Below are 23792 nucleotides of genomic sequence, written 5' to 3'. Positions count from 1 at the left end.
ATTTTAGCCAATGTTCAAAATGGGAAAGACAAGGAATCACAGTGAGAAGCAACCCAGAAATGCTTTTCAAACAGCAAAACATACTATTCTGGTCAAAACATACTATTCTGGTCAAAGTTATTATAAGATTATTTTAAATAATTATAATTCATGGCCCCTCCCATGGGCCCACCACCCGTGGGAGGGGCCAAAGGGGTCGGGTGCAGTGTGGGATGGGTGGCAGCGGAGGGAGGGGACCCTGGCGGTCCGATCCTCGGTTGCAGAAACTGGCTCTTGGGACGTGGAATGTCACCTCTCTGGTGGGGAAGGAGCCGGAGCTAGTGCGTGGGGTCGAGAGGTTCCGGCTAGAAATAGTCGGTCTCACCTCGACGCACGGCTCTGGTTCTGGAACCAGTCTCCTTGAGAGGGGCTGGACATACTTCCACTCTGGAGTTGCCCAAGGTGAGAGGCGTCGGGCAGGAGTGGGCATACTTGTTGCTCCCCATCTCGGCGCCTGTACGTTGGGGTTTACCCCGGTGAACGAGAGGGTAGCATCCCTCCGCCTACGGGTGGGGGGACGGGTTCTGACTGTCGTTTGTGCTTACGGGCCGAACGACAGTTCAGATTACCCACCCTTTTTGGAGTCCTTAGAGGGGGTACTGGAGAGTGCTCCTCCTGGGGACTCCCTTGTTCTGCTGGGGGACTTCAACGCTCACGTGGACAATGACAGTGAGACCTGGAGGGGCGTGGTTGGGAGGAACGGCCCCCCCGATCTGAACTCGAAAGGTGTTCTGTTGTTGGACTTCTGTGCTCGTCATGGATTGTCCATATCGAACACCATGTTCAGGCATAAGGGTGTTCATATGTGCACTTGGCACCAGGACACCCTAGGCCGCAGTTCGATGATCGACTTTGTCATTGTTTCATCGGATCTGAGGCCACATGTCTTGGACACTCGGGTGAAGAGAGGTGCGGAGCTGTCCACTGACCACTACCTGGTGGTGAGTTGGCTCCGGTGGTGGGGGCGAAAGCCGGTCAGACCTGGCAGGCCCAAACGTGTTGTGAGGGTCTGCTGGGAACGTCTGGCGGAATCCCCTGTGAGACGGAGCTTTAACTCCCATCTCCGGCAAAACTTCGAACACGTCCCGGGGGAGGTGGGGGACATGGAGTCTGAGTGGACCGTGTTCCGTGCCTCCATTGTCGAGGCGGCCGATCGGAGCTGTGGCCGCAAGGTTGTCGGTGCCTGTCGCGGCGGCAACCCTCGAACCCGCTGGTGGACACCTTCGGTGAGGGATGCCGTCAGGCTGAAGAAGGAGTCCTATCGGGCCTTTTTGGCCTGTGGGACTCCGGAAGCAGCTGATGGGTACCGGCGGGCGAAGCGGCATGCGGCTCGGGCGGTTGCTGAGGCAAAAACTCGGGCGTGGGAGGAGTTTGGAGAGGCCATGGAGAAAGACTTCTGTACGGCTTCGAGGCGATTCTGGTCCACCATCTGGCGTCTCAGGGGGGGGAAGCGGTGCAGCACCAACACTGTTTATAGTGGGGATGGTGTGCTGCTGACCTCTACTCGGGACGTTGTGGGCCGGTGGGCAGAGTACTTCGAAGACCTCCTCAATCCCACCAACATGCCTTCCACTGAGGAAGCGGAGCCTGGGGACTCTGGGTTGGGCTCTCCAATCTCTGGGGGCGAGGTCACCGAGGTGGTTAAAAAGCTCTTCGGTGGCAAGGCCCCGGGGGTGGATGAGATCCGCCCGGAGTTCCTTAAGGCTCTGGATGTTGTAGGGTTGTGTTGGTTGACGCGACTCTGCAATGTCGCATGGACATCGGGGGCAGTTCCCCTGGATTGGCAGACTGGGGTGGTGGTCCCCCTGTTCAAAAAGGGGGACCGGAGGGTGTGCTCCAATTATAGAGGGGTCACACTCTTAAGCCTCCCTGGCAAGGTCTATTCAGGGGTCCTGGAGAGGAGGGTCCGTCGGATAGTCGAACCTCGGATTCAGGAAGAGCAGTGTGGTTTTCGTCCTGGTCGTGGAACACTGGACCAGCTCTACACCCTCGGCAGGGTCCTGGAGGGTGCATGGGAGTTCGCCCAACCAGTCTACATGTGTTTTGTGGACTTGGAGAAGGCGTTCGACCGTGTCCCTCGGGGAGCCCTGTGGGGGGTTCTCCGGGAGTATGGGGTACCGGGCCCTTTGATACGGGCTGTCAGGTCCCTGTATGACCGGTGTCAGAGTCTGGTCCGCATTGCCGGCAGTAAGTCGGGCTCGTTTCCGGTGAGAGTTGGACTCCGCCAGGGCTGCCCTTTGTCACCGATTCTGTTCATTACTTTTATGGACAGAATTTCTAGGCGCAGCCAAGGTGTTGAGGGGATCCGATTTGGTGGCCTTAGGACCTCATCTCTGCTTTTCGCAGACGATGTGGTCCTTTTGGCTTCATCAGATCGTGATCTGCAGCTCTCGCTGGAGCGGTTCGCAGCCGAGTGTGAAGCGGCCGGGATGGGGATCAGTGCCTCCAAATCCGAGGCCATGGTCTTGAGCCGGAAAAGGGTAGAGTGCCTTCTCCGGGTCAGGGGGGGTGTCCTGCCCCAAGTGGAGGAGTTTAAGTATCTCGGGATCTTGTTCACGAATGGGGGAAGAAGGGAGCGGGAGATCGACAGGCGGATTGGCGCAGCGTCTGCTGTCAAGCGGGCGCTGTACCGGTCCGTCGTGGTGAAGAGAGAGCTGAGCCAAAAAGCGAAGCTCTCGATTTACCGGTCGATCTACGTTCCCACCCTCATCTATGGTCATGAGCTTTGGGTCATGACCGAAAGAACGAGATCGCGGATACAAGCGGCCGAAATGGGTTTTCTCCGTAGGGTGGCTGGGCTCTCCCTTAGAGATAGGGTGAGAAGCTCAGTCATCCGGGAGGGACTCAGAGTAGAGCCGCTGCTCCTTCACATCGAGAGGAGCCAGTTGAGGTGGCTCGGGCATCTGGTCAGGATGCCTCCTAGACGCCTCCCTGGTGAGGTGTTCCGGGCACGTCCCACCGGGAGGAGGCCCCGGGGAAGACCCAGGACACGCTGGAGGGACTATGTCTCTCGGCTGGCCTGGGAACGCCTCGGGATTCCCCCGGAGGAGCTAGAAGAAGTGGCTGGGGAGAGGGAAGTCTGGGCCTCCCTTCTGAAGCTGCTACCCCCGCGACCCGACCTCGGATAAGCGGAAGAAGATGGATGGATGGATGGATGGATGGATAATTCAAGCAGTTCGACCAGCATGTTTTTACACTGTAAACCTCTATCCTGCGCAGGATGAAACTGACAAAGCTTGACGTAATCCTCTAGAAACTCTGGCCTGAAAAAGGCAAAATAAATAAATTATTAGAAAATACAAATTGTGGAAAAGATGGAGATGAATACTTATGAATAAATATTTTTTTTAGGTTTGGTTTCTGAAAGATGGTTGTTAAACAAATGCAGGCAGAAAGTTTGAGAATTATCTCTCCAATTTTAAAATTAAAACTAAATTTAAACTTCTCAGGATTTTTGATGCTTTTTCACTCATTTTTGAGGAACTTAAACTGAATAATAAATCAATAAGTAGTAATTGCTATAGACATGTGTTCATTATCACATGTCTATAGCAATATATAGACATTTATATGTCTATATACAAGTCTATATATATAGACATGTATATGTGTTTATATAAAATATTCAAATTATTGAATATTTTATTTTACGTCCAACAAAATCTTCAATAATTTCACTGAACACTGATCCAGAACCGCACAGCATTCTGGGAGAATTAGGCAGAGGTTTAGGTTTAGCTTTAGCTTTAGCCTAACTCTTTTCAGGTTGAGGGAATCATCTCACTCACTCGCTTACTCTTTGGTTGCCTAGCAACTCACTCAGTCGTTCTCCGGTTGTCTAGCAACAACCTGAAGAGTAATGTGCGCAGCAGCAGTTTAATGTTCCGACATCTTGCCTCATTAACTGCTTAAAATTTAAAAAAAATAACGGTGTGGAGAGAAAACAGAGAAAGGTCGGCAGGATTTAAAGTATTTAGATGCTTTAGAAGGAGTCAATGTTTCTTCACATGTTTATTTGTGTGTCGCTTTCTGGCCTTTCTGTAGATTTTTAAACCAAAAACCGGCAACATGGAGAATCACCGCTTATTCTCTATAAACAGGTATTCCAGCTGCAGCATCCAATTCTTCCTCCTTTCTTTAAATGTTAAAATGAAACTGAAGATCTAAGAAGAACTTTCTAGCTAATTAAGTAATTCTGTTCTAAACGTTTAAATGTCCTCGTCTGTCGTTTTCCAACCAGTTTTTCACATAAAAGTCAGGTTTTCCTCACCTTGCTTGGTCAGTGCTTCCCTCAGCGCCGGGGTGATCATCTCCCTTCTCTCCTCTTCATCTGCAGTCTTCATCACTCCGTTCTGTTTGGACAGTTTCACCATTTGGCCGTCTCCTTGATCCTCTTTCACACCCTGAAAAACATGTAAAACCTGTTTTAAAGGTTTAACTGGGGCGTAATAATATGGCCAGGAGTTAAAAGAAAAGATTGTTTAGACGACTGAAAGTAAAATGTTTTTTTTTTTTAACCCAAATGTTAAAAATCTCAATCTCTTTTTGTGCTTCTTGCAGAAGAACATTTATTCGTTCAAATCATAGTTAAATTATCTTTATTTATTCAGAAACTGATTAGGATACGGACACGTTGCAGCGTGACGTCAGATCCTGCAAATGAAAATGTTCGTGTTCGACTTTTGCGTCTGTCTTTGGTGATGAATCCTGATACATTAGTCGGTGGTGTTGTCAGTCAGTTACTATGGCAACGAGACTTTGCAAAGCGAGAAAGACGAAGAATACAAGCCGTTTTGAAATTCAGAATACCTACATCTCCCCGTTTCATTTCATTAATAAAATTATTGATGGTAAGTAAAAAACAAAAATCGCCTCCAGCTTTGTGCACAACTGGAAATTTACAGATGAAAACAATAAGATGCAACGTATAGAAGTGATTTTTCTGATTTTAGATCACTGTATATATGTGTGTGCATATATTTGGATATTTTCATATTTATATTTCTAGCTTTGCCTTATTTGGTGCTTTTTCTACATTGCATGGTTTTTATTGTAATTTATTTTTCCACTTTGTCCCTTTCAGCTCAAACTTCCTGCTTGTGGGACAAATAAAGGATTATGTTTCTTATTTTATCTCATCTTGGTGATGCACCAGTCAACCAACCAGCAGGCCTGTCACAATAAACAACAAAATCAATCAATCGCATAATAAATTAAGTGAAACTTAATAATTTTCATTTGCTTGATTTATCTTTTTTTTCCTCTTTCTTTCTCTTTTTATCAAAAACTGAGTGATAAAAGTTTTCAGTCTGGTGCTTTTTTGAAAGATAATTTTGTTAGCAGAGACTTCATAATTCACTTTGTTTGTTGTTTCAGTTGTTTTATTTATTCATCTTGGACATTTAAAATGTCTTCCAGTTCCAGTGTTTAAATGTTCATCAGAATTTAAAGCTTATTGATCCTTGAGAATGCAATTATTACTAATATGTTACTTGAAAATGGTCTCAAAACAATATTATCATTAATCAAAATAACTTCTGGGAGAATTTATCGTCCAGCAAAATTTGTTACTGTGACAGGCCAATCAATCAGTGATCAAAATCAATTCTCCCTTGATCAGAGGATAAAATATTTAAAAATCAATTTCTTTTTGTATGTGAAAAGCAGAAAATCCTACTTGTTTAAGATGAACCATATCAACTTCTTCTTTGATGCACTTTGAACTTAATAAAAGTATCGATTATATTTTCATGGAATAATAACACTCTTGTAATTTTTCCCTTTTCTGCTTATGAAACATTTCTACTCCTATTTATCAGCCCTGAAGGTTTATAAATACCCTTTTAGTTTTGTAAAAAATACATTTTATGTCAGATTTTGTTCCTGCATGCCGCCTTGTTTCCTCAGGTCGCCGTATCTGACATTTCTTTGACATTTTACTCTGTGTGGGAAAGAACTGGTCGGGTTTTATGACCTTTCTCTGCTCTGCTGGCAAGTTTTTGTTTCACATCACTCCTTTAGAACTTCTTTCTTATATTCCAAAGGTTAGAGGGTAATTTATTAACATCTACACACAGATAACACACTACCAGCTCCTAGTCGGGGTTGCTCTGCTCTACAAAAGGCTTTTTAACCAAAATACATTCATAAAACGGTGCATCAGTATCAATGTGTGCAATTTCAAACAACTGCTAATATGTTTCAAGTGGCACTGATTAATGTTGGTATTAGACTTTCACTGTGCTTCATGCCAAGTCCTCATACTGATGCAAAGCTCTGAGATACGGAGGGCCATAAAGGACAAAAATTAAATAAATAAACCCAGAAATTATTGGAAAAATGCTCTATGTTGTGCAGATCTGCTCATTAGTTCAGATGTGGGTGCATGAAGAGACATTTGTGTGTGCACACACATACACACATTAGTGTGCAACTCTGCAGCACTTCTCAGCAGGTGAAAGAAATCTGGCCCAATCAGCAGCACCCTCAACTCAGGTATATAAGGAATCCACTAACCACTTTACTGGTTTTGCAACAGAGCTGAGGAAGGCAAACACAGCCTCCAAAGCAGCATTTCATGGAAAAGGACTTATAAGGACTACCGGTTTTTCACCTGTTCTGTTCATTGGTTCTCACTCATTGGTGAAAATAAAAAAGATTGAGTGAATTCCTGAAGTCTTCAAGTCCTCCTTTTCAAGTGTAGGAAGCCATGAAATTATAGGACACTTGAGAGTGAAAAACCGCTCCAATCAGAGGAGGTTCCATTCTGCAACCAGAGACTGAAATCTGCTGTCTTCCAAAGGAGGAAAATGGCTGAATTAAAGTCCCTTGATGACCTCAAAGCAGAGAGGACAACAGTTAAAAGACTTTTCTCCCGTTTTGCAAATAACATTATGAGGACCTACATGGAGATGTCTAAGGAGGATCTGGAGGAGAACTACAAGAAGCTTACACTGGAGAGCTCCAAAGTTATGGAGGCAAATGAGGATGTGGAGGCTGCTTACATGGCTGAGTGCAAAGCAACTGCAGCTGAGGAGCTGAGCAAACTTCTGAAAGCTGACATAGAGAAGACGGAGAAAGAATGTGAACAAAAGCTTAAAGAAGCTAAACTCCTTATTCGAGAGACAATGTGGGCCACATATGGAGAGAGGGAACTGTCCCTGGCTCTACAAGTTGCAGAGGATGAGTGCAAGAATGTTTCTTCCATCGGGCCAGACATAACTCTGGAGGCATATGAGTTTATGCTCACCCATTTGGAGAAATTGATCCAGAAGGCAAAGGAAGCACACCAAAATTGGAACCATTGGGCCCCACCTGCCGAGAAAAAGGATTTCAACTACCGTGTGAGGGAGCTAGAGGTGTGCTTCCCTAGGCTGGTTTCCCAGAAGGCTGTCTTTATCGAAGCAGCAAGGAAGAAGGACACAACAGAGGAAAAAGCCTTAGTTCATAGTCTACCTCCAGTAGCTGCAATAAAACTGAAAGCCACAGCTTTACCAAAGTTTAGTGGAAGTAAACGAGACTATTACAGATGGAGAAAAGAATGGGAGGCTCTCCAGAAGCAAGGTGAACCATCTGGTTCGAAAGAAGTAAAGAAGTTTCAATTGCTTGATAGTCTCGATGAGAAAGTGGCTAAGGATTTACGCCTGTCAACATACAATTCATCAGATGAGATCTTCAGAGTCCTGGACAATCGTTTTGGGAACAAAGCTACCATTGCTCTTGAGATTATTGAAGAAGTACAAGCAATCCCACCAGTGAGAAATGGTCAACCTAGACGAATAATAGAACTCATCCAAGCTTTGGAGAAGGCTCTTAGTGACTTAAATGAGCTAGGAAATGTAGATGCCATAAAGAATCCACTGGTGACTAAATCCATAGAGAGTAAGCTTCCAGAAACTTTAAAGAAAGACTGGCTCACCCATAATGCAAGTGAGAAAGACACCACTAGTTACCAGAATTACTTTGACAAGCTTATGATGTTCCTTAGATCACAAGAATCCATATATGAACAACTAGATCAACTGAAAGATCTCGTTGAACCCATCAGAGAGAAATCCAAGTTCTTAAAATGTGCCAGAACCAAGACAACCAAGCACAGCAGTGATACATCAGGCTGCATTGTTTGTGGTGATCCAAAGCACAGGAAGAAACTGTATTTCTGCAGAAGGTTTAGGATCAATCTAAAGCCATCAGATAAGAGGGATATAGTACAGCAGCTCGGTGCCTGTAAGAAATGCCTTGAACTCCATAATGGTGACTACTGTAAGAAAACTGATTACCTGTGCAAGAACCCAGAGTGTAAAGACCAACACCACTTTCTTCTCTGCTTACTTGCTAGACCGCAGTCCCAAAGAACACCTAAATCTGGTTCAGAGAAAGTGGAGGGCAAAAGACATACTGAAGCCCAGGAAGAGTTTCTTTCCAAACTCCCACCTGAGCTGGCTCAGCAATGTAAAGATGCCTTCTGCAATGTTGTGTCAAGGGCACACAACTCCACTATTACTAAGACGGGCCTTCTAGAGGAGGATGACTTAAATGAGTATCCAGTTATTCTGATGATTCTTAACGTTACAGCCAATGATGGACAAAGAATTGGAACCCTCATTGACCTGGCATCAGACACAAACTACATTACACATAAAGCTGCAAGTAAGTTGAATCTTAGAAGTGAAGATGTAACGCTTGTAGTCCATGGTGTTGGAGGGATGCAGGTGTCTGTTGAAACAAAGCGCTATCTCCTTAAGATACGTGTCAATACTCCAAGAGGGACTCTCAAATCGCATCAGCTGATCTGCTATGGGCTTGACAAGATTGCAGAAGTTCATAGACATGTCCCTGCCACAAAGCTACAGAGGATTTTTCCAGATGTCTCCTTGAAAGACCTTACAAGACCTAAAGAGATACAGCTCCTGATTAGCCACAAAGAAGGTCAACTTGTACCTCAAAAAATTCGCTCTGTCGGGGACCTGGTGTTATGGGATGGACCACTCGGCAAGACGATTGGAGGCACACATCCGGACCTCTTTGAAGAAGTTACCTTAATGGCCCATACATCAGAGACACACTTTGCAAGATCAATGAGGACTGCAGCAGTCAAGTACAGTGAACTCACCTGCAAATCTTCAGTTTCCTGTCAGTCTCCTAAGCATCCTTTCATCCAATCCAATGCAGCCACTACCAGCAAAGACTTTCTGAAGTGGTGGGAATGGGAAAGCATCGGAGCAGCCTGCGTGCCAAAATGTGGAGGATGTCGCTGCGAGAATTGCCAACCTGGAGGGAAGGAAATGTCTTTGGCTGAGGAGAAAGAGATGGAGACGGTGAGAAATGGCTTGACATATGTGAATGGTGACCACCACACTCCTGAACCACACTGGCATGCCAAATATCCATGGACTGAAGATTTGACTTCTCTACCCGACAATAGGAAAGCAGTAGAAGCTACATTCCTCAGGACTGAAAAACAGTTGGCAAAGGACTCAGAGTGGAGATTGGCCTATGCTTCACAAGTCCATGAAATGGTCGATCGCAAAGCTGCAGTGAAACTGTCCAAAGAAGTTCTACAAAGCTGGACTGGGCCAGTGTGGTATATAAGTCATCTCATTGCACTAAATCCACATTCCATATCCACTCCAGTGAGGCTAGTGTGGAACAGCAGCCAGAAGTACAAAGGTCTGAGTTTGAATGACATGTTGATTAAAGGTCCTGATGTCTTAAATCCAATCAGAGCCGTCCTCCTGAGGTTCCGAGCTGGTGTCTTTGCTGCCCTTGGTGACATCCAAAAAATGTACAACTCTGTGTGGTTAGAAGAGAAAGAGGTTCATCTGCACAGGTTTTTGTGGCGTGACAGTGAGGATGCTGAAATAGAAGATTTTGCCATAACAAGGGTCAATATCGGAGATAAACCTGCTGGCTGCATAGCACAAGTTGCCATGCGGGAGACTGCCAGCCTACCCCCATTCACACAATTCATAGAAGAGAAACGTGTGCTGGAAGAAGACGTTTACGTCGATGACATCTTGACATCTCACAACAACCTTGACCACCTGAAACTCCTTACATCCAACATCGAGCAGATCCTTAAAGCTGGAGGATTTTTCATGAAGCCCTGGGTCTACTCTAGTCAAAGTGGGAGGCAGGAGTCAGGAGAAGTTAACATGGAGATAAAGACTATGATCTTGCCTAACCAGCTCACTAAAAAAGATAACAAAGCCCTCGGTCTGGGTTACACTGTTGAAGATGACAAGCTGCATGTCATGGTTGCAGTGAACTTTTCCAAGAGGAAGAAGAAAATGCGCCTTGGTCAGGACCTGCTAAGAGAAGAAGTAAAAGGACAAACCCCAAATCCTCTTACCAGAAGAGAACTGTTAAGTCAAGTCTCTGCTCTCTATGATCCACTTGGCCTTGTGACTCCTGCAAAGCAGAAAGGAGCAATTCTGGTTCGAAGGGCTTTTCAGGAAGCAAAGCTAATGTATTGCGCAAAAGATACCTGGGATGCTGCTCTGTCCAAAGAACTCAGAGAGGATGCCGTAAAGCTGCTAGAAGAATATGCTGACCTGAGCCAACTCAGATTCATCAGATCCCTGACACCACCAGACCCACATGCAGGTCCAACTGGCATCACATTTTCTGATGGCAGTGAGCATGCATATGGTGCTGTGTTGTACCTGCGTTGGGAATGCACTGATGGTGTCAGTGTGAGGTTGGTTGAGTCTAAGGCCAAGCTGACTCCTCTTAACCGCAATGGTGACCCCGTGAAAGCGGAGATATGCGGAGCAGTCTTTGCAGCCCGGCTAAAGACTTATTTCCAGAAACATTGCCGAATCAAAGTTGAGAAGTGGTTCCATCTCGTTGACAGTCAAACTGTCTTGGGCGCAATACAGCGAGAGAGTTATGGATATCAGACCTTCTTTGCTAACCGGGTTGGAGAGATCCAGAGCAGCACTAATGTCCAAGACTGGTGGTGGATTCCAGGATCAGCAAATATTGCAGATATTATCACCAGAGGAGCAAGTCCTGCTTACTTAACCGAAGACTCAGAGTGGCAGTTGGGTGCAAGTTTCCTTCAACTTCCTGAAAGTGAGTGGCCAAAGAAATCTGCAAATGATGTTGCCGTGCAAGCAAGAGATAATGTTATAAAAATACAGAAGAAAACATTTGTTGCTGTACTTACCCGAAGTCAGCAGAAAGAACAAAATCCAATCAGAGTCCAGCATAAACTGATCATCTCTAGGAGGCCACCTGCAGCTGCAGTAGTCCAGCAACTAGTGGACGTGAGGGACTTCAGCAGTTTGAGGAAGTTGATAGGAGTAGTTGCATGGATTTGGAGAGCAGCAAAAAAGTTCCTGCATGTCAAGGTCACAGATAAAGAAAAGTGGGAGGTGGTCCCTTTATCTGGTGTCATTACAGTCGGCGAAAGAGAAGATGTGTTCAGAGATCTATGCCTGGCAGCACAAGAAGGTGTACAATTTCCAACCACAACGACTGATAGACTGGTTGTCTACAAAGATGGAAAAAGCGGGCTCTTGATGTGTGGTGGCAGAGTTCAGACTTTTAAGGAGGACCACAGAGCCGTTCCTCTGTTGCCTTTCCAATCTTGGATCTCTACTCTTCTAGCCCGAGCAGCACACAGTGAAGGACATGATGGAGTAGCAGGAACTTTGTTGCGTATGCGGAAGAAAGCATGGGTCATCAGAGGACGAGTCATTGCCAGAAAAGTTGTCGATGAGTGTGTATTGTGCAAAAAGGTGAGAGCGAAAACCTGTCAGCAAATAATGGGGGATCTGCCTGAAGAAAGGTCTAGTCCGAGTGCACCATTTCAGTTCATATCTGTTGATTTGTTTGGCCCTTACCAAGTGAAAGATGACGTCAAGAGAAGAGTAAGCATGAAAGTTTGGGGTGTGTTGTTCTGCTGTATGTCAAGTAGAGCCATTCATGTTGAACTAGCAAACACACTATCTACAGAGAGCTTCATACTTGCCTACCAGAGGTTTACGTCCATCAGAGGTCATCCCCAGAAGGTGTGGTCTGACCCAGGTACGAACTTTATTGGGGCAAAACCCATTCTGCAAGAAATGTATGCTTACCTGAGACAGCAAGACAAATTCTCACTTGAAGAGTATGCTGCAAAAAATGGGACTCACTGGACATGGAAAATTCTTCCAGCCGATTCACCACATCGCAACGGCGCAGCTGAAGCTGCTGTCAAGATCATTAAAAGAGCGTTCCAAAGTCTTGGCAGAGTGGAAGGCCTTACCTTCAGTGAGTTTCTTACGACGGTTAAGCTAGCTGCCAATCTAGCCAACGAAAGACCTATTGATGCTAGAGTACAGAGCCATGAAGATCGAATCCAGTACATCACTCCAAACACCCTGTTGCTCGGTCGAGCTACACAAAGTGGAGATTTCAAGACATTTGACTATACCACTTATCCCTTCAAAAGGCTCAGAGAAATACAAACTCTCAGAGGAAGCATCTCTGTGTCTGAGAAGAGCTGAGCAAAACTTTCTATGAAGCATTTAACCTCTATCTGTTATGGCACAGGCTAGGTTTGAAATATCAGTGACCTTGTAGGGCAGATGATTGTCCCTTAGCAGTTTTACTTGCTCAAGCACTTCAAGGGGATGCAGTGGAAATTGCACCTTCTATCGAAGGTGCCTACAGTTTAAAATGTGAACTCTGTTTTATATTTGAAAAAGTCTGTTTTACATTCTTTTAAAGTTTTCCTTTGCTCCAAAAAGATCTCATTTCAACATCTACTATTTACTATTTAAATCATATTTCTGAGTTACAATCTTCCCCTGTTGACATGGAGATTTGTTGTCTTTCGTCCTTATCCTAGCTTCTCTGTTTATGTTCAACACAAGAGCATGATGTAAGCTGGCACCAAAGTATCAGCTGACTGGAATGTTAGGATGAACTCTTTATCTCAGACTCTTTATCTCATAGTTAGCAACTCTAACACTGAACGTTAAAGTAGAGAGGTCTACTGAAACTTAAGCATTCCTTGGCATTTGTACAACCTGTCAAGATTTTACCAATCCCACCTGTTGTCTCCAGTTTCCAGCAAATGAATTGGTCGATGTGATTCCAACATGTCTGTTGAGGAAGTACATCAGCTACGCCCGTCAATACGTCCGACCCACGCTGTCTCCTGAAGCGGCAAAAACCCTTCAGGATTTCTACCTATCTCTGAGGTCCCAAGCGCACTCAGCCGACGCCACACCCATCACCACACGGCAGCTGGAGTCCTTAATCAGACTTACCGAGGTGGGTTGGTTTGGGCTGAGGTATTTAGTGAGTGCTTCCTGAAGTTCTGATCTTCTTTTCCGGCGATTGTTTGGTTTTCTCTAGGCAAGAGCCAAATTGGAGCTCAGAGAACTGGCGACACAAAGTGATGCTGAAGATGTGGTGGAGATCATGAAACACAGGTAACTCTGCAGCAACATCAGCAAATGAGAAGAAACTTTAGTTCTATTTATTTTTATCTCACTGTTTCGCCAAATTAATGAAGTTCCTCACTGTGTTAACCCTAAACAGGGCCTTCCAAAAGTATTGATAGCCATTGAACTTTTTCTATTGAGATATCATGCAATCGACAAACACAAAGAAGTTCATAAATGTGAATTAAAGAGAAATAACATGATTTTCTACAATATTGTGCGAAGAAAAGTCTAAAAATTGTGACACATTTCCTTTTAGACTGTCTGTGTAGTGAATACTGTCAGGAGTTATTTTTTGCTGCAATGAGTAATTTTGGGTTTATTGCTACCAGTTTTACACAAGTAAAGACTTAGGACTTCTGCTTATTTAGATTTTATTTAGGAGTATTTAGCGGAAGGGGGTGAGTACAACTGTAGGCCTCCTGCCAAAAACAGTAAATCAATCAATCAAATGATAAATTAAAACAAACTCAGTAATTTCCATATGAATGATTTACTGTTTTTCCTCTTTTCTCTCTCTCTCTTTCTCCCAAAAACTGGATAATAAAAGTCTTCAGTTTGGTGAATTTTGTTTACAGAGACTTCGTAGATCATTTTTCTTTGTCGTTTTCTGTTACTTTATTTATTTTAGATATGTAAAATTTCTTCCAGTCTTAACTGTTCATTAGAATTGACAGATTATTGGTTTTTGAGAATGGGTTCTTGCGTTATTATGCTGCTACCGTTGCATTCCTTGAAAATGGACTCAAATCCAACAGTGCTATCATTTATCGCGATAACTTCTGGGACAATTTATCATCCAGCTAAATTTGTTACCGTGACAGGCCTCTATACAAATGCACTGAAAAAAAACAGAACAACTTGGAGAACCACACACAATTGTCAAAATTGTGACAATATGAAAAAAGAAACACTGAAATGTCGAAGGTATATAATTTAATTGCAAAGCCCTGAATTTCTTTTAACTGTGGATGCACAACATATCGGTATCAGCTGATGTTAGTCATTTTTTAACATGTTGGTATTGGTCTGAAAAGTAAAACTTGGCCAATATTAATGTCCAAACAATGTTTATTTGTTTTTTATTTCAATTTTTACATCGGTGCATCCCTACTTGAATTTTTTCTATTGTAAACAAGGTAGTGTAAAAGTCTGCTTGTTTCTAGAGGTCAGGGCCTGTCTTGTGTTGTGTTCTGCGACGTAAAACATCTTTTGTTTCCATTTGAAGTCTAGCTGATACATATTCAGACGGCCTGGGAAACCTGGACTTTGAACGTTCTCAGCTCGGCTCTGGCATGAGTCAGCGAGGCGCTGCAAAGCGGCTGGTCAGCGCCCTCCACTCACACGCTCAGAGGACCAATCAGAAGCAGTTCGACCTGCAGACGATTCGATCTGTAGCAGACAAAATGAACATAAAGGTGAAAGCTCTTGACCCAAAAAAAGTTAAACACATAGACGGGCTCATCATTTATATAATTATTATTGGGTGAGTAAAGTTAGTACATTCTCTACAATCCCAGTTCTAATGACAACTTTATGCTGTTGATTTCTTCCAGGTGATGGATTTTCAAGGTCTTTTGAGTTCTCTCAATGAACAGGGCTTCCTGCTTAAGAAAGGGCCCAAGTTGTACCAACTTCAGACCATGTGATTGCTGGACACTACTGCCCAACACAGATGTTTGTTCAGTTATTTGTAAAAACTCAAAAAACACAAGAAAACCTGTGTGGGGATAATATTCTATATATATTGCAAGGAGTAGAGGGAATGCTGACGTCAGAAGAAAATAAGGGAGTAGATCCAGCCAAAAACCTTCTAAAGTGCTTCTTCCTGAATGTCTACTGCAGCATTTGACAGGAATACAAGTCTCCTCCAGCCGTAGTAGCTATTGTTCACATACGAGCCAAAGTGCATGAATATGCTAATTGTTTACAGGCTTTATTTAATCTCACTAGTTATTTTCAAAAAGGAATTTACTCTTTATGTAGATAAATGTGTAAAAATGTACAACTACTGTTTGTGCAAATTCTGTTGTAAATAAACTATTGTCTGTCTCTGTCGAGAGTTTCATTAAATACGACAAAGACTTTATTTTAAAATGGTTTTATAAATACTTTCTTTTTTTAAAAAAAACGGCGAATCTTAAACAAGTATTATCGTTTACGTATTTTTTATTAGAAATATATGTTTAATTTTATTTTGGAATCTTTATTTGTAAATATTAAGTCTATAGACGCATTGTAATACAGCCTCAGATTGAGCAGAATAAAGGAACTTTTTTCTGAAACTATTTTGAAACCCACCTGTTTTACGACATCTTGTGCCGTATGCATTTCCGGTAACATGGCAGCCTTGTTGCCCTCGCAGGGTTGTCATCAGGATCGGTAACCCACGATGAGCACGCGGGGAAACGACACACGGGCAGCCGGTCAGTAATGCGAGCCTCTCGAAAATGATAACGACGTGTTTGAGCCGGCTTTCCGCTTCACTGTTTCTCAAGGCAGCGAGCGTTCCTGAGCGCTGCCCGGGTGTGTGTCGGCTTGCGCTCCCAATATGGCGGCTCGGACAGCCACCTGCCACGGTGAGCGTGAGGCTCACACGGCCTCGGCTTAGTGGCTCGTGGCTCTTCAAACTCAAATGGACGGACTGCCGGGGTTCGCGCTCGAGCGTCCAGCGAGTAAAAACGTTTGGACTCGCGGAGGGATCTGTGCTTGTGCACCGAAGAGGTCTTGAAAGGTCAGCGGCCGTTTTGAGACCGCTGTTTCTTCCCAGAGTTCGAGGACTTTGCAGCAGGAAGACAGAGGAGGCGTCTGACAAGTCCACAGCAACGGACAGGGACACGGTGCCGGGACAAGGACTGTTCAAATTCAAAGAACTGGTGAGTCCAAACAGGGGACAGAGGCAGCCATAGCTGTCAACCCTCCCACTGGTCAGAGAGCTTCAGCTTCCCACACGGACAGCAAGTACAGTTCAACCAAGGTCACTAAAACAGGAAAGGTGGCATGGTGATGCTAATATTATAGTTCTTGTTTTTACTGTATTAATTTAATCAGTTACTATACTTGTAGAACAGCAAAATATAGTGGACGTAAGTTTAGGCGTATATACGCATTGATTATTTTCCAACAGCAGACATACACAGCATCATAATTCAATTCAGTTTATTTATAAAGCACCAATTCACAACAAATGTCTTAAGTCACTTTGGAAAATCAAAACATGTATTCAATCACATACATTCAAGTTGATCCTACCAAACACTACAGTGATTAATTATTCAGAGTAGTTTAAAAAGTTTTCCAGCTAATTGCATGGAGTCATGGCCGAATATTTGAACTAATCTGCATATTGGCAAAAAATATCCTTTTAGAGAAATAACACTTTTTATTGTTGTGAAAATATGACCCAGGATGGATTGAAGTGCCATTCTGAGCATCATGTTCCTTATGAGAAGGTCTGGATTGTTCATGATTAAAAATGTGCTCAGTGTTTGGCAGACTTTCTTGTTATATTTAGCAACATTTCAGACCAAAAAGAATCAGTATCGGCCAGAATCGACAGGTCAGGCTCTGGTGATCAGTGCAACCCTGCTGTCTATAGTTTGCATGCGCTCCCCTTCTGTACATGGGTTCTCTCCAGATACTCTGGCTTCCTCCCACAGCACAAAAACTATTTATTTCTCAGATTGTGTGGCTTCGTGATAAAACAATCTGTTGACCTGTATTGTTTTGGAGAACTTGACCTTGCTTGCAGCGTATCTGTCGCCTTTCAGCCCAGATCATGTCTATTTGTAAAAGGTCTCCAGATAGGCTTGATTTATAAATCACCCTTGAAACGCACTGAGTGCAGACTCCCGAGGATTCTCTTCCAGAGAGAAGAACTGCAGACCTGAAGCTGAATGTTCTGATCTCCTCAGCATGACCTTTCAGAAAGAATTAAGGACAACAGAGCGGATTTCATCCATCGAATTCTTCAGACCCCAGGTGTTGGAGTGAAAGTCATTCTGGTTTAGTCTACTGTTGTCCTTATCGTCATTTTATTGATTATTTTAACATCTTCGTTTATCAATATTTGCTAACAAGAGATTTTCTTTGACTGACTGCAGTGAGACATTTTAATGTCACAAAAATCTGGAGAGTTATTGTGGAGCTTGATTCCTGTTTGACAGCCTGTCTATGAATACTGTGATCTTAAGCCAGACTTGAAGAAGACAACCTACATTTCTGTTTGTTGCTCTTTTTGACAACATGTTTAAGTTGATTGATGCTCTTCTGCTTAAAATTCTAGGTAAATCTAGAGTTAATGTTTCTGCATGAAGTGGGGTTAAAGGTCAGCAGCCATCAACATTTCATATGGTTTACCAGAACAGTCTGAAGATAAACTTTTGTTGTGAGAAATTTTTACTTTTCTCTTTGTAGGTAGAGCAGCAAATATTTTAAAGTGATAATTAGGAGGTGTTCCAATTGCAGTCTAACTTTAAAAATCCTGACCTGCTGATACCAATGTTTTTACTTTTTCTTTTGTCCGAGAAGTTGCTAAATTAAGCGACATAGCGGCTGATTATCAAACCTTTGCAGAGGTAGATCAGTTTCATAGGTAGACAAAGACTTCTCCTGTCAGTTAGGTTGTGTTGTTGTGTTTTTGGTCTTGTATAAAGGCGGGCCAAGTACTGACCTCCCCTTCACATTCATGTCAAATGTGAAGAGTCTGGACTTTTTGCTCTGCGCTCCCCCTGCTTTAACAGTCCACTGGTAGTTCCACTGACGTTAAAGTTTTAGTTTTTAGCAGTTCTATTTCGTGTTTGTTGGTGACATTAACTGGCCCCTTTAAATATATTTTCCTCAAGTTAAAACAACCTCAATTTAAAAAAAAAAAAAAAAAAAAAACTTTTGTAACAGAAAATGATAAAGATGATATGTGTTCCCTCCACACCCCACGGATAAGTCAGCACAGATAAGCGGACAGACGAGATTTGCTCCAGGAAGAGCTTTGATTTTTTTTTTTTTTTTTGTTTCCGTTAACTTCCATCTGTAGCCCGTTTGTAACCTCTTCCTCTCTCTGTCTACCCCTCTCTCTGCAGTATGAGAACCCATGGACAGTCCCCAACCTGCTGTGTATGTGTCGGATTCTGCTGGCTCCATATCTGGGTTATCTGATCACCCAGCAGCACTTTGACCTCAGCCTGGGTCTGTTTACTTTGGCTGGAGCCACTGACCTGGTAACACTCTCAGCTTTTCATAGTTTGTCTTTTTACTAATTTGTCTTATTTATGCCAGCAGAAGTGAAAACTTTAAAAAAAATTATAGTTTTGTGTAAAATTAGCTCTGTGTGAAATTGCTTGTTTTTGACTCTTTTCGTTGCACTTTAATGTTTCAGTTCAATTCAAAAATACTTTATTTATCCCAAAGGAAAATTAAATATTAATTAAAATCATTCAAGTCAATTCAGAGAGTCATTGTGGGTGGTGATGCTTTGGGCAGGAAGGATTTCCAGTAGCAGTCAGTCTTGCAGAATCAGCCTGTATCTGAAGACTGTTGCTGTATGACAGTCTCATGGCTGTTAAGAAATGCTAGCAGCTCAATATTCAGGCAGCAGAGATGATATTCAACAGCAACATGTCCTAGATGACGTCATCAGTTGTTAGCTAGCTATGCTAATCTGTCCCTGAAGGAAGTAATGCAAATCCACTCATTAGTTTAGATTTTTTGTAGTTTTCACCAGTCATTTCAGCTTTTCATCTTAATGTTTTCTGTTTTTATTTTTCAACCAATCACTGCAACTCGGCTGAATTCTTGGCCCCCTTCTGGTTGAACTTCCTGTTTTACGACATCTCTTGAAAGTTGAACCAGAAGTTGTGTGTGACAGTAACGTTTGCCCTGTTTTTTTTGTTTTGTTTTTTGCAAACGACATTTTAAGGTGTGCTGCAGGATTTTCTTATTTTTCTATTTCTTATAAGCCGTTCCAACTTTTTGATCAGTTGTTAAGATGTTGTAACATATTTTTCCAAGCCGTCTTTAAACGCATCATGAGCGTACACATACTGACTCTGGTTTCACCTGTGGAGTGGTGCTGCATACAATTACTGTTGGCTAAATAATGATTAGTTAATCCATGTCAGTTTGTTATATTGAGCTTGTAACAGGAATAGTAAGGCTGTTGCCTATTTTACATTTATTGCTAGTTCATTAATGTTGAGAATTTATTTCTGCACAGAAGTTGCGCTACTTGTTGCTTTCCACATAATTAAGATAAATCTTTGTCACAATAGAGCAAAGAGTCAGGGAGGAGACATTAGACCAGATGCAGGACGGTGAAGCTGGGTCTTCTCAGGTAGGGAGGGTGAAAAAGAGAAGGAAAGGGAAGATTATGTCCAATCATTTCAGGTTTTTTTAAAAGACCACATTATGACAAAAAATAAAGCTTAAAAATTGTGCAACTTTTTGAACAAGGTGCTGCAAAATCAGTCCTTCTAGGTTGAAATAATCACACACAAAAAAACATTGCAACATCCCAGAGGGACTGACTAGACAGTCTCATTTGTTTACTGTTGCCGCTCCTCTTTAAATCTCTGTTTACTATCTGAAAATAAAAATTAAGAACAAAAGTCCTCCCAGCTCCACAGCATCCAAAACCAGAGGGAATAAATGTCCAACAACAGGGATGAGAAAACTAGAAAAGGAAGAATTAACCTAAAAAAAAAAAAGTGAATTCCGGTCTAATTACTGCCAGAAGTTGTGATGAAGAAATCATTCAAACAGAACCCGTCTGACAACATGCAGGGTGTTGATTTGTTTGGCCAGTCAGAACCCTGAAGCCTCTCTCCGTGTCCCCTCTTTGTCCCTGTGTCTCCTCCAGCTGGACGGCTTCATTGCCAGAACGTGGCCCACTCAGAAGTCGGCCCTGGGCAGCGCTCTGGATCCGCTGGCCGACAAGATCCTCATCAGTGTTTTATATGTGAGTCTCACCTACGCCGAACTTATCCCAGGTATTACACTCAGCGGGCCTCGGCTCCGCTCTCTGTCTCACTCTGTCATTCACCAACAGTCCATGAATCTGTGTGAGAGCCGCAGCGAATCTAACCGGCTGTGTTTTGTTTCAGCTCCGCTGACGGCTCTGGTGATTTTTCGAGACATTGGTTTGATAGCCGCCGTCTTCTGGGTCAGATACAAGACTGTTCCTCCACCGGTGAGAAACGCTGAGAACGTGGGTGCAGATGGTCTGGTTCTGACAAACTGCTCTATCAAACGCTCCTGTGGTTTTCTGTCACTGTTCACATGGAAAATCAATGGAGCCTCAACAGTTTCAGCTAGTTTGAATTATACTGATTGATGTACCATGGAGTACTAGAACCATTGTAGACACAAAAAGAGTATATTTACACCAAAAAAACTTTGGAGAATGATCTCAGAAATTTTCTAGAAAATATTGGGAAATTTCAGAGCTCCAAATGTCTGAAATGTGCAAGAAAAAAAATTGAGATTAACTGCAGACATTTTCTAGAAAGTAAATTTCTGAGTTTCCAAAGTCAAATTTGCTAGACAAAAATGAAATGTTGATATTACACTCAGAAATCTTCTAAAAAAATGCAAAGAAATACTAAGTTTTAAAACTCAAACACTTCCTAGAAAGGCTTCAAGTGTTCTAGAACATTTTTTTGAAATTTTGACTTTTGAGATGAATCTCAAAATTTTACTATTTCTATGTTATCAACTTTTCAAACTTCAAAATTTCCTTTTTTTTTCATTTGTTTAGAAAATACTCAGGTGAATCTCAAAATATGAGGGTTTTTTGGCAGAAATTTACTCCTTTTTATCTACAATGTCCCTTAAACGCCGATATGCTTCACTATTATTGCTTTTTTTTTTTTTTTTTACAAATGATCTCTCTTGTGTTGTCCAGGTGACGCTCAGTAAGTTTTTTAACCCCTGCTACACTACAGCCCAGCTAAAACCCACACTCTTCAGCAAGGTGAGAGCTACATTTAAATCTTTCTATCTGACCTGAGAGAAAAAACATCCTGAGCTCCATTAACTCTGAAACTGTGTTCACTCTGTTTTTCTTCTTATTCGCTGAAACCTAAAAATGTTGCTGAATCTGGAACAAACATATTTCTTCTTCATAAACATGACCTTAGCTGAAAATGTGCATAATTGTTTGTTCAGGTGAACACGGCCATCCAGCTGTTCCTGGTTGCCGCCTCTCTGGCTGCTCCGGTCTTCCACTATACGGACAGCGCCCTGCTGCAGTGTTTATGGTAAACGTCACATGACCTCTGCAGACGTCCCTTTGAATTTTTACCCTCTCCTCCCTTTTTTTTTTTAAGAATAAACTACTAAAACCAGCAACAAATGAGCAGAAACAACTCCTCCTGTCGGGCACATAAATGCTGCTTGTTCAGATCATTTTGACGGGGACCAAATAGGGAGCTGTAATAAAAATCTAAATTACTGCCAGCATTTATGTTACATAGTAGCCTATATTTTTAAATAAGCGGGGGGGGGTTTTCCCAGAACCACAAACGTTTAAACTTTCCTCTCAAAACTGATATCTCCCAATCTCTTCTGTATTATTTTGAACATTTTAATAACATAATTTTTCGAATATTGCAGGACCTGATCTTGTTAAATTTGATGTGGCATCATGCGTCTTCGTGATGTCTGGAACTGTGCAGATGTTCCCAGATGTTCATTGAGTGTTTTTTTGTGGGTCTTAAGTTTGAAACGTCACCAGTAGGGGTGCGCCCATAAATCAGCTTCAATTTTTATTCATTTAGTTGATGGAGCGATACGTCCATGTGAACCTGATCTTATCCTCCTCCACAAAAGTCTGAAAGTCAGCCCCTGGCCGAGAGAGAAGACTGACGGGCAGACCCACCTAAAAATAATTCCCACTGTTGCCAACTTTTAGTGACTTTTCAAAAATAAACATCAGTATCGACCAAACTCGGAATTTACAGGTCTGCTTTTTTAAAGATCATCCAAAAAACTACAATTGGTTAATGGAATATAAGTTTATTCAATATCAAAATAATGTTTTTGATTTGTTTTTTTTTTATTTAAAAAATCTAATATGCATTTTGTTTCCCACTTCAATCTATATCAATGTTTTCCTGCCACTACCACTAGGGGCAGTAGTGTATCGGCTGAACAATTGGGTATAACAGGTGTTTATTAATGAATCCTCTATCATTCGAGGTTTTTGATTTGAAAAACTCATCTAGCCAGACAAAAACTATCTTCTTTATGATTCTGCAGGTATGTTACAGCTGTGACCACAGCAGCATCAGGCTACAGCTACTGGCATTACGGCCGCAAGACTGTTAAGGTGTTGAACACCAGATCTCCATGACGACTCCCCCGTCCCGGGATGCTCCCCCTCCCTCCCGGGATACGGCTCCCTCTCCCCGGACGCTCGCAGGAATAAAAAGAAAACAGAAGAAGCTTCTGCAGGGGGACGCTCATCAGCTGCAACGAATGTAGAACAGACAGGCAGATGGACCGCCGCCAGAAGCTCTGAAGACAAGTAGCTGTGACAAGCCTTCATGGGTCACCATGGCGATGACGCATGCAGGAGGAAAACAAGTGAAGCCGCAGATGGTTTCATCACAGAGATCCTGAGACAGCAGCCCTGCCAGCGGGTGCGTCCAGAGCCGCGTGCATGGAGGGGAAAAAAACTGCAAACATAAATAAAAATATTTCCTCCACCCACGTCAGGAGCCGCACACAGCAACCTCAAGCCCAGAGCTGCCAGGTTCTTCTTCTTGGTTTTATTTCTTACAGTCAGTCAGATGCAACGTCCACCGAATCATTGTCTCATCAACCTGAATTTTTGTAAGCCAATGATTTCTGATTAAACAAAACAAATAGAAAATCTGCTTTGGTGTGTCTGTGATTTGATTGGATGAGCAAAACCCAAGTTTAATCTGCTAAGACAGAAATCTGACATCTGATCCGTTTAGTGGAGTCTTAGACGAAGTCGATGAAAAGCAAAGACGTCCCAGCAGGGGTTCCCAAGCTGCTGCGTCACGATAAACCTAAATCAGCCAGATTACTCATAGTACAGCCTTTAATTAGTGATGGTATTTATTGGTAATTTACATTTTTATTTAATCAGCTTCTTGTTTTAAAGGAGCACTATGGTATAAAATCAACTTTTAGAGCTTTACATCATGTTATATTTTATTACCTCATCCAAAACATACCTGTAGTCCTGATTTGATTATTTGATCCATGTGAGAAATACTTTAATCTCCATAGCAACCACTCAGCTATGCAAAACTAGTTGGGCCTGGCTCCGCCTTCAAGGACAATGCTCCT

The 23792-nt window shown here is 42.8% G+C and overlaps 2 protein-coding genes across 6 annotated transcripts in view; one reads left to right on the top strand and one right to left on the bottom strand.

The window, feature by feature from the left end:
* The window catches only part of LOC116713346 (S-adenosyl-L-methionine-dependent tRNA 4-demethylwyosine synthase TYW1-like), a gene marked incomplete at its 5' end in the record, with an annotated part of 44057 nt that extends 39537 nt beyond the window's left edge, over positions 1 to 4520 (bottom strand). Inside the window, one exon of the mRNA XM_032553489.1 lies at positions 4310 to 4520. Coding sequence (XP_032409380.1) covers positions 4310 to 4520 — 211 coding nt within the window. The remainder of the gene's footprint in view (positions 1 to 4309) is intronic.
* The window catches only part of mcm8 (minichromosome maintenance 8 homologous recombination repair factor), a 216385-nt gene extending 193035 nt beyond the window's left edge, over positions 1 to 23350 (top strand). For 3 of the 5 annotated variants that reach the window (XM_032552453.1, XM_032552451.1, XM_032552452.1), the window contains 4 exons: positions 13096 to 13305; positions 13390 to 13466; positions 14707 to 14896; positions 15035 to 15530. In XM_032552453.1, the coding sequence (XP_032408344.1) occupies positions 13096 to 13305; positions 13390 to 13466; positions 14707 to 14896; positions 15035 to 15127 (570 nt within the window). In that variant the 3' untranslated portion in view covers positions 15128 to 15530. Of the gene's footprint in view, positions 1 to 13095; positions 13306 to 13389; positions 13467 to 14706; positions 14897 to 15034; positions 15531 to 16248; positions 16355 to 17345; positions 17460 to 18556; positions 18695 to 20331; positions 20462 to 20575; positions 20662 to 21375; positions 21445 to 21638; positions 21731 to 22730 lie in introns of those variants that run through there. The other 2 variants (XM_032552455.1, XM_032552454.1) reach the window with 2 other exon arrangements.
* The last annotated feature ends 442 nt before the right edge of the window (positions 23351 to 23792 follow it).

Source organism: Xiphophorus hellerii, chromosome 22, assembly GCF_003331165.1.
Source record: "Xiphophorus hellerii strain 12219 chromosome 22, Xiphophorus_hellerii-4.1, whole genome shotgun sequence".
Taxonomy (NCBI): domain Eukaryota; kingdom Metazoa; phylum Chordata; class Actinopteri; order Cyprinodontiformes; family Poeciliidae; genus Xiphophorus; species Xiphophorus hellerii.
This window is presented reverse-complemented; position numbering and strand designations above follow the sequence as displayed.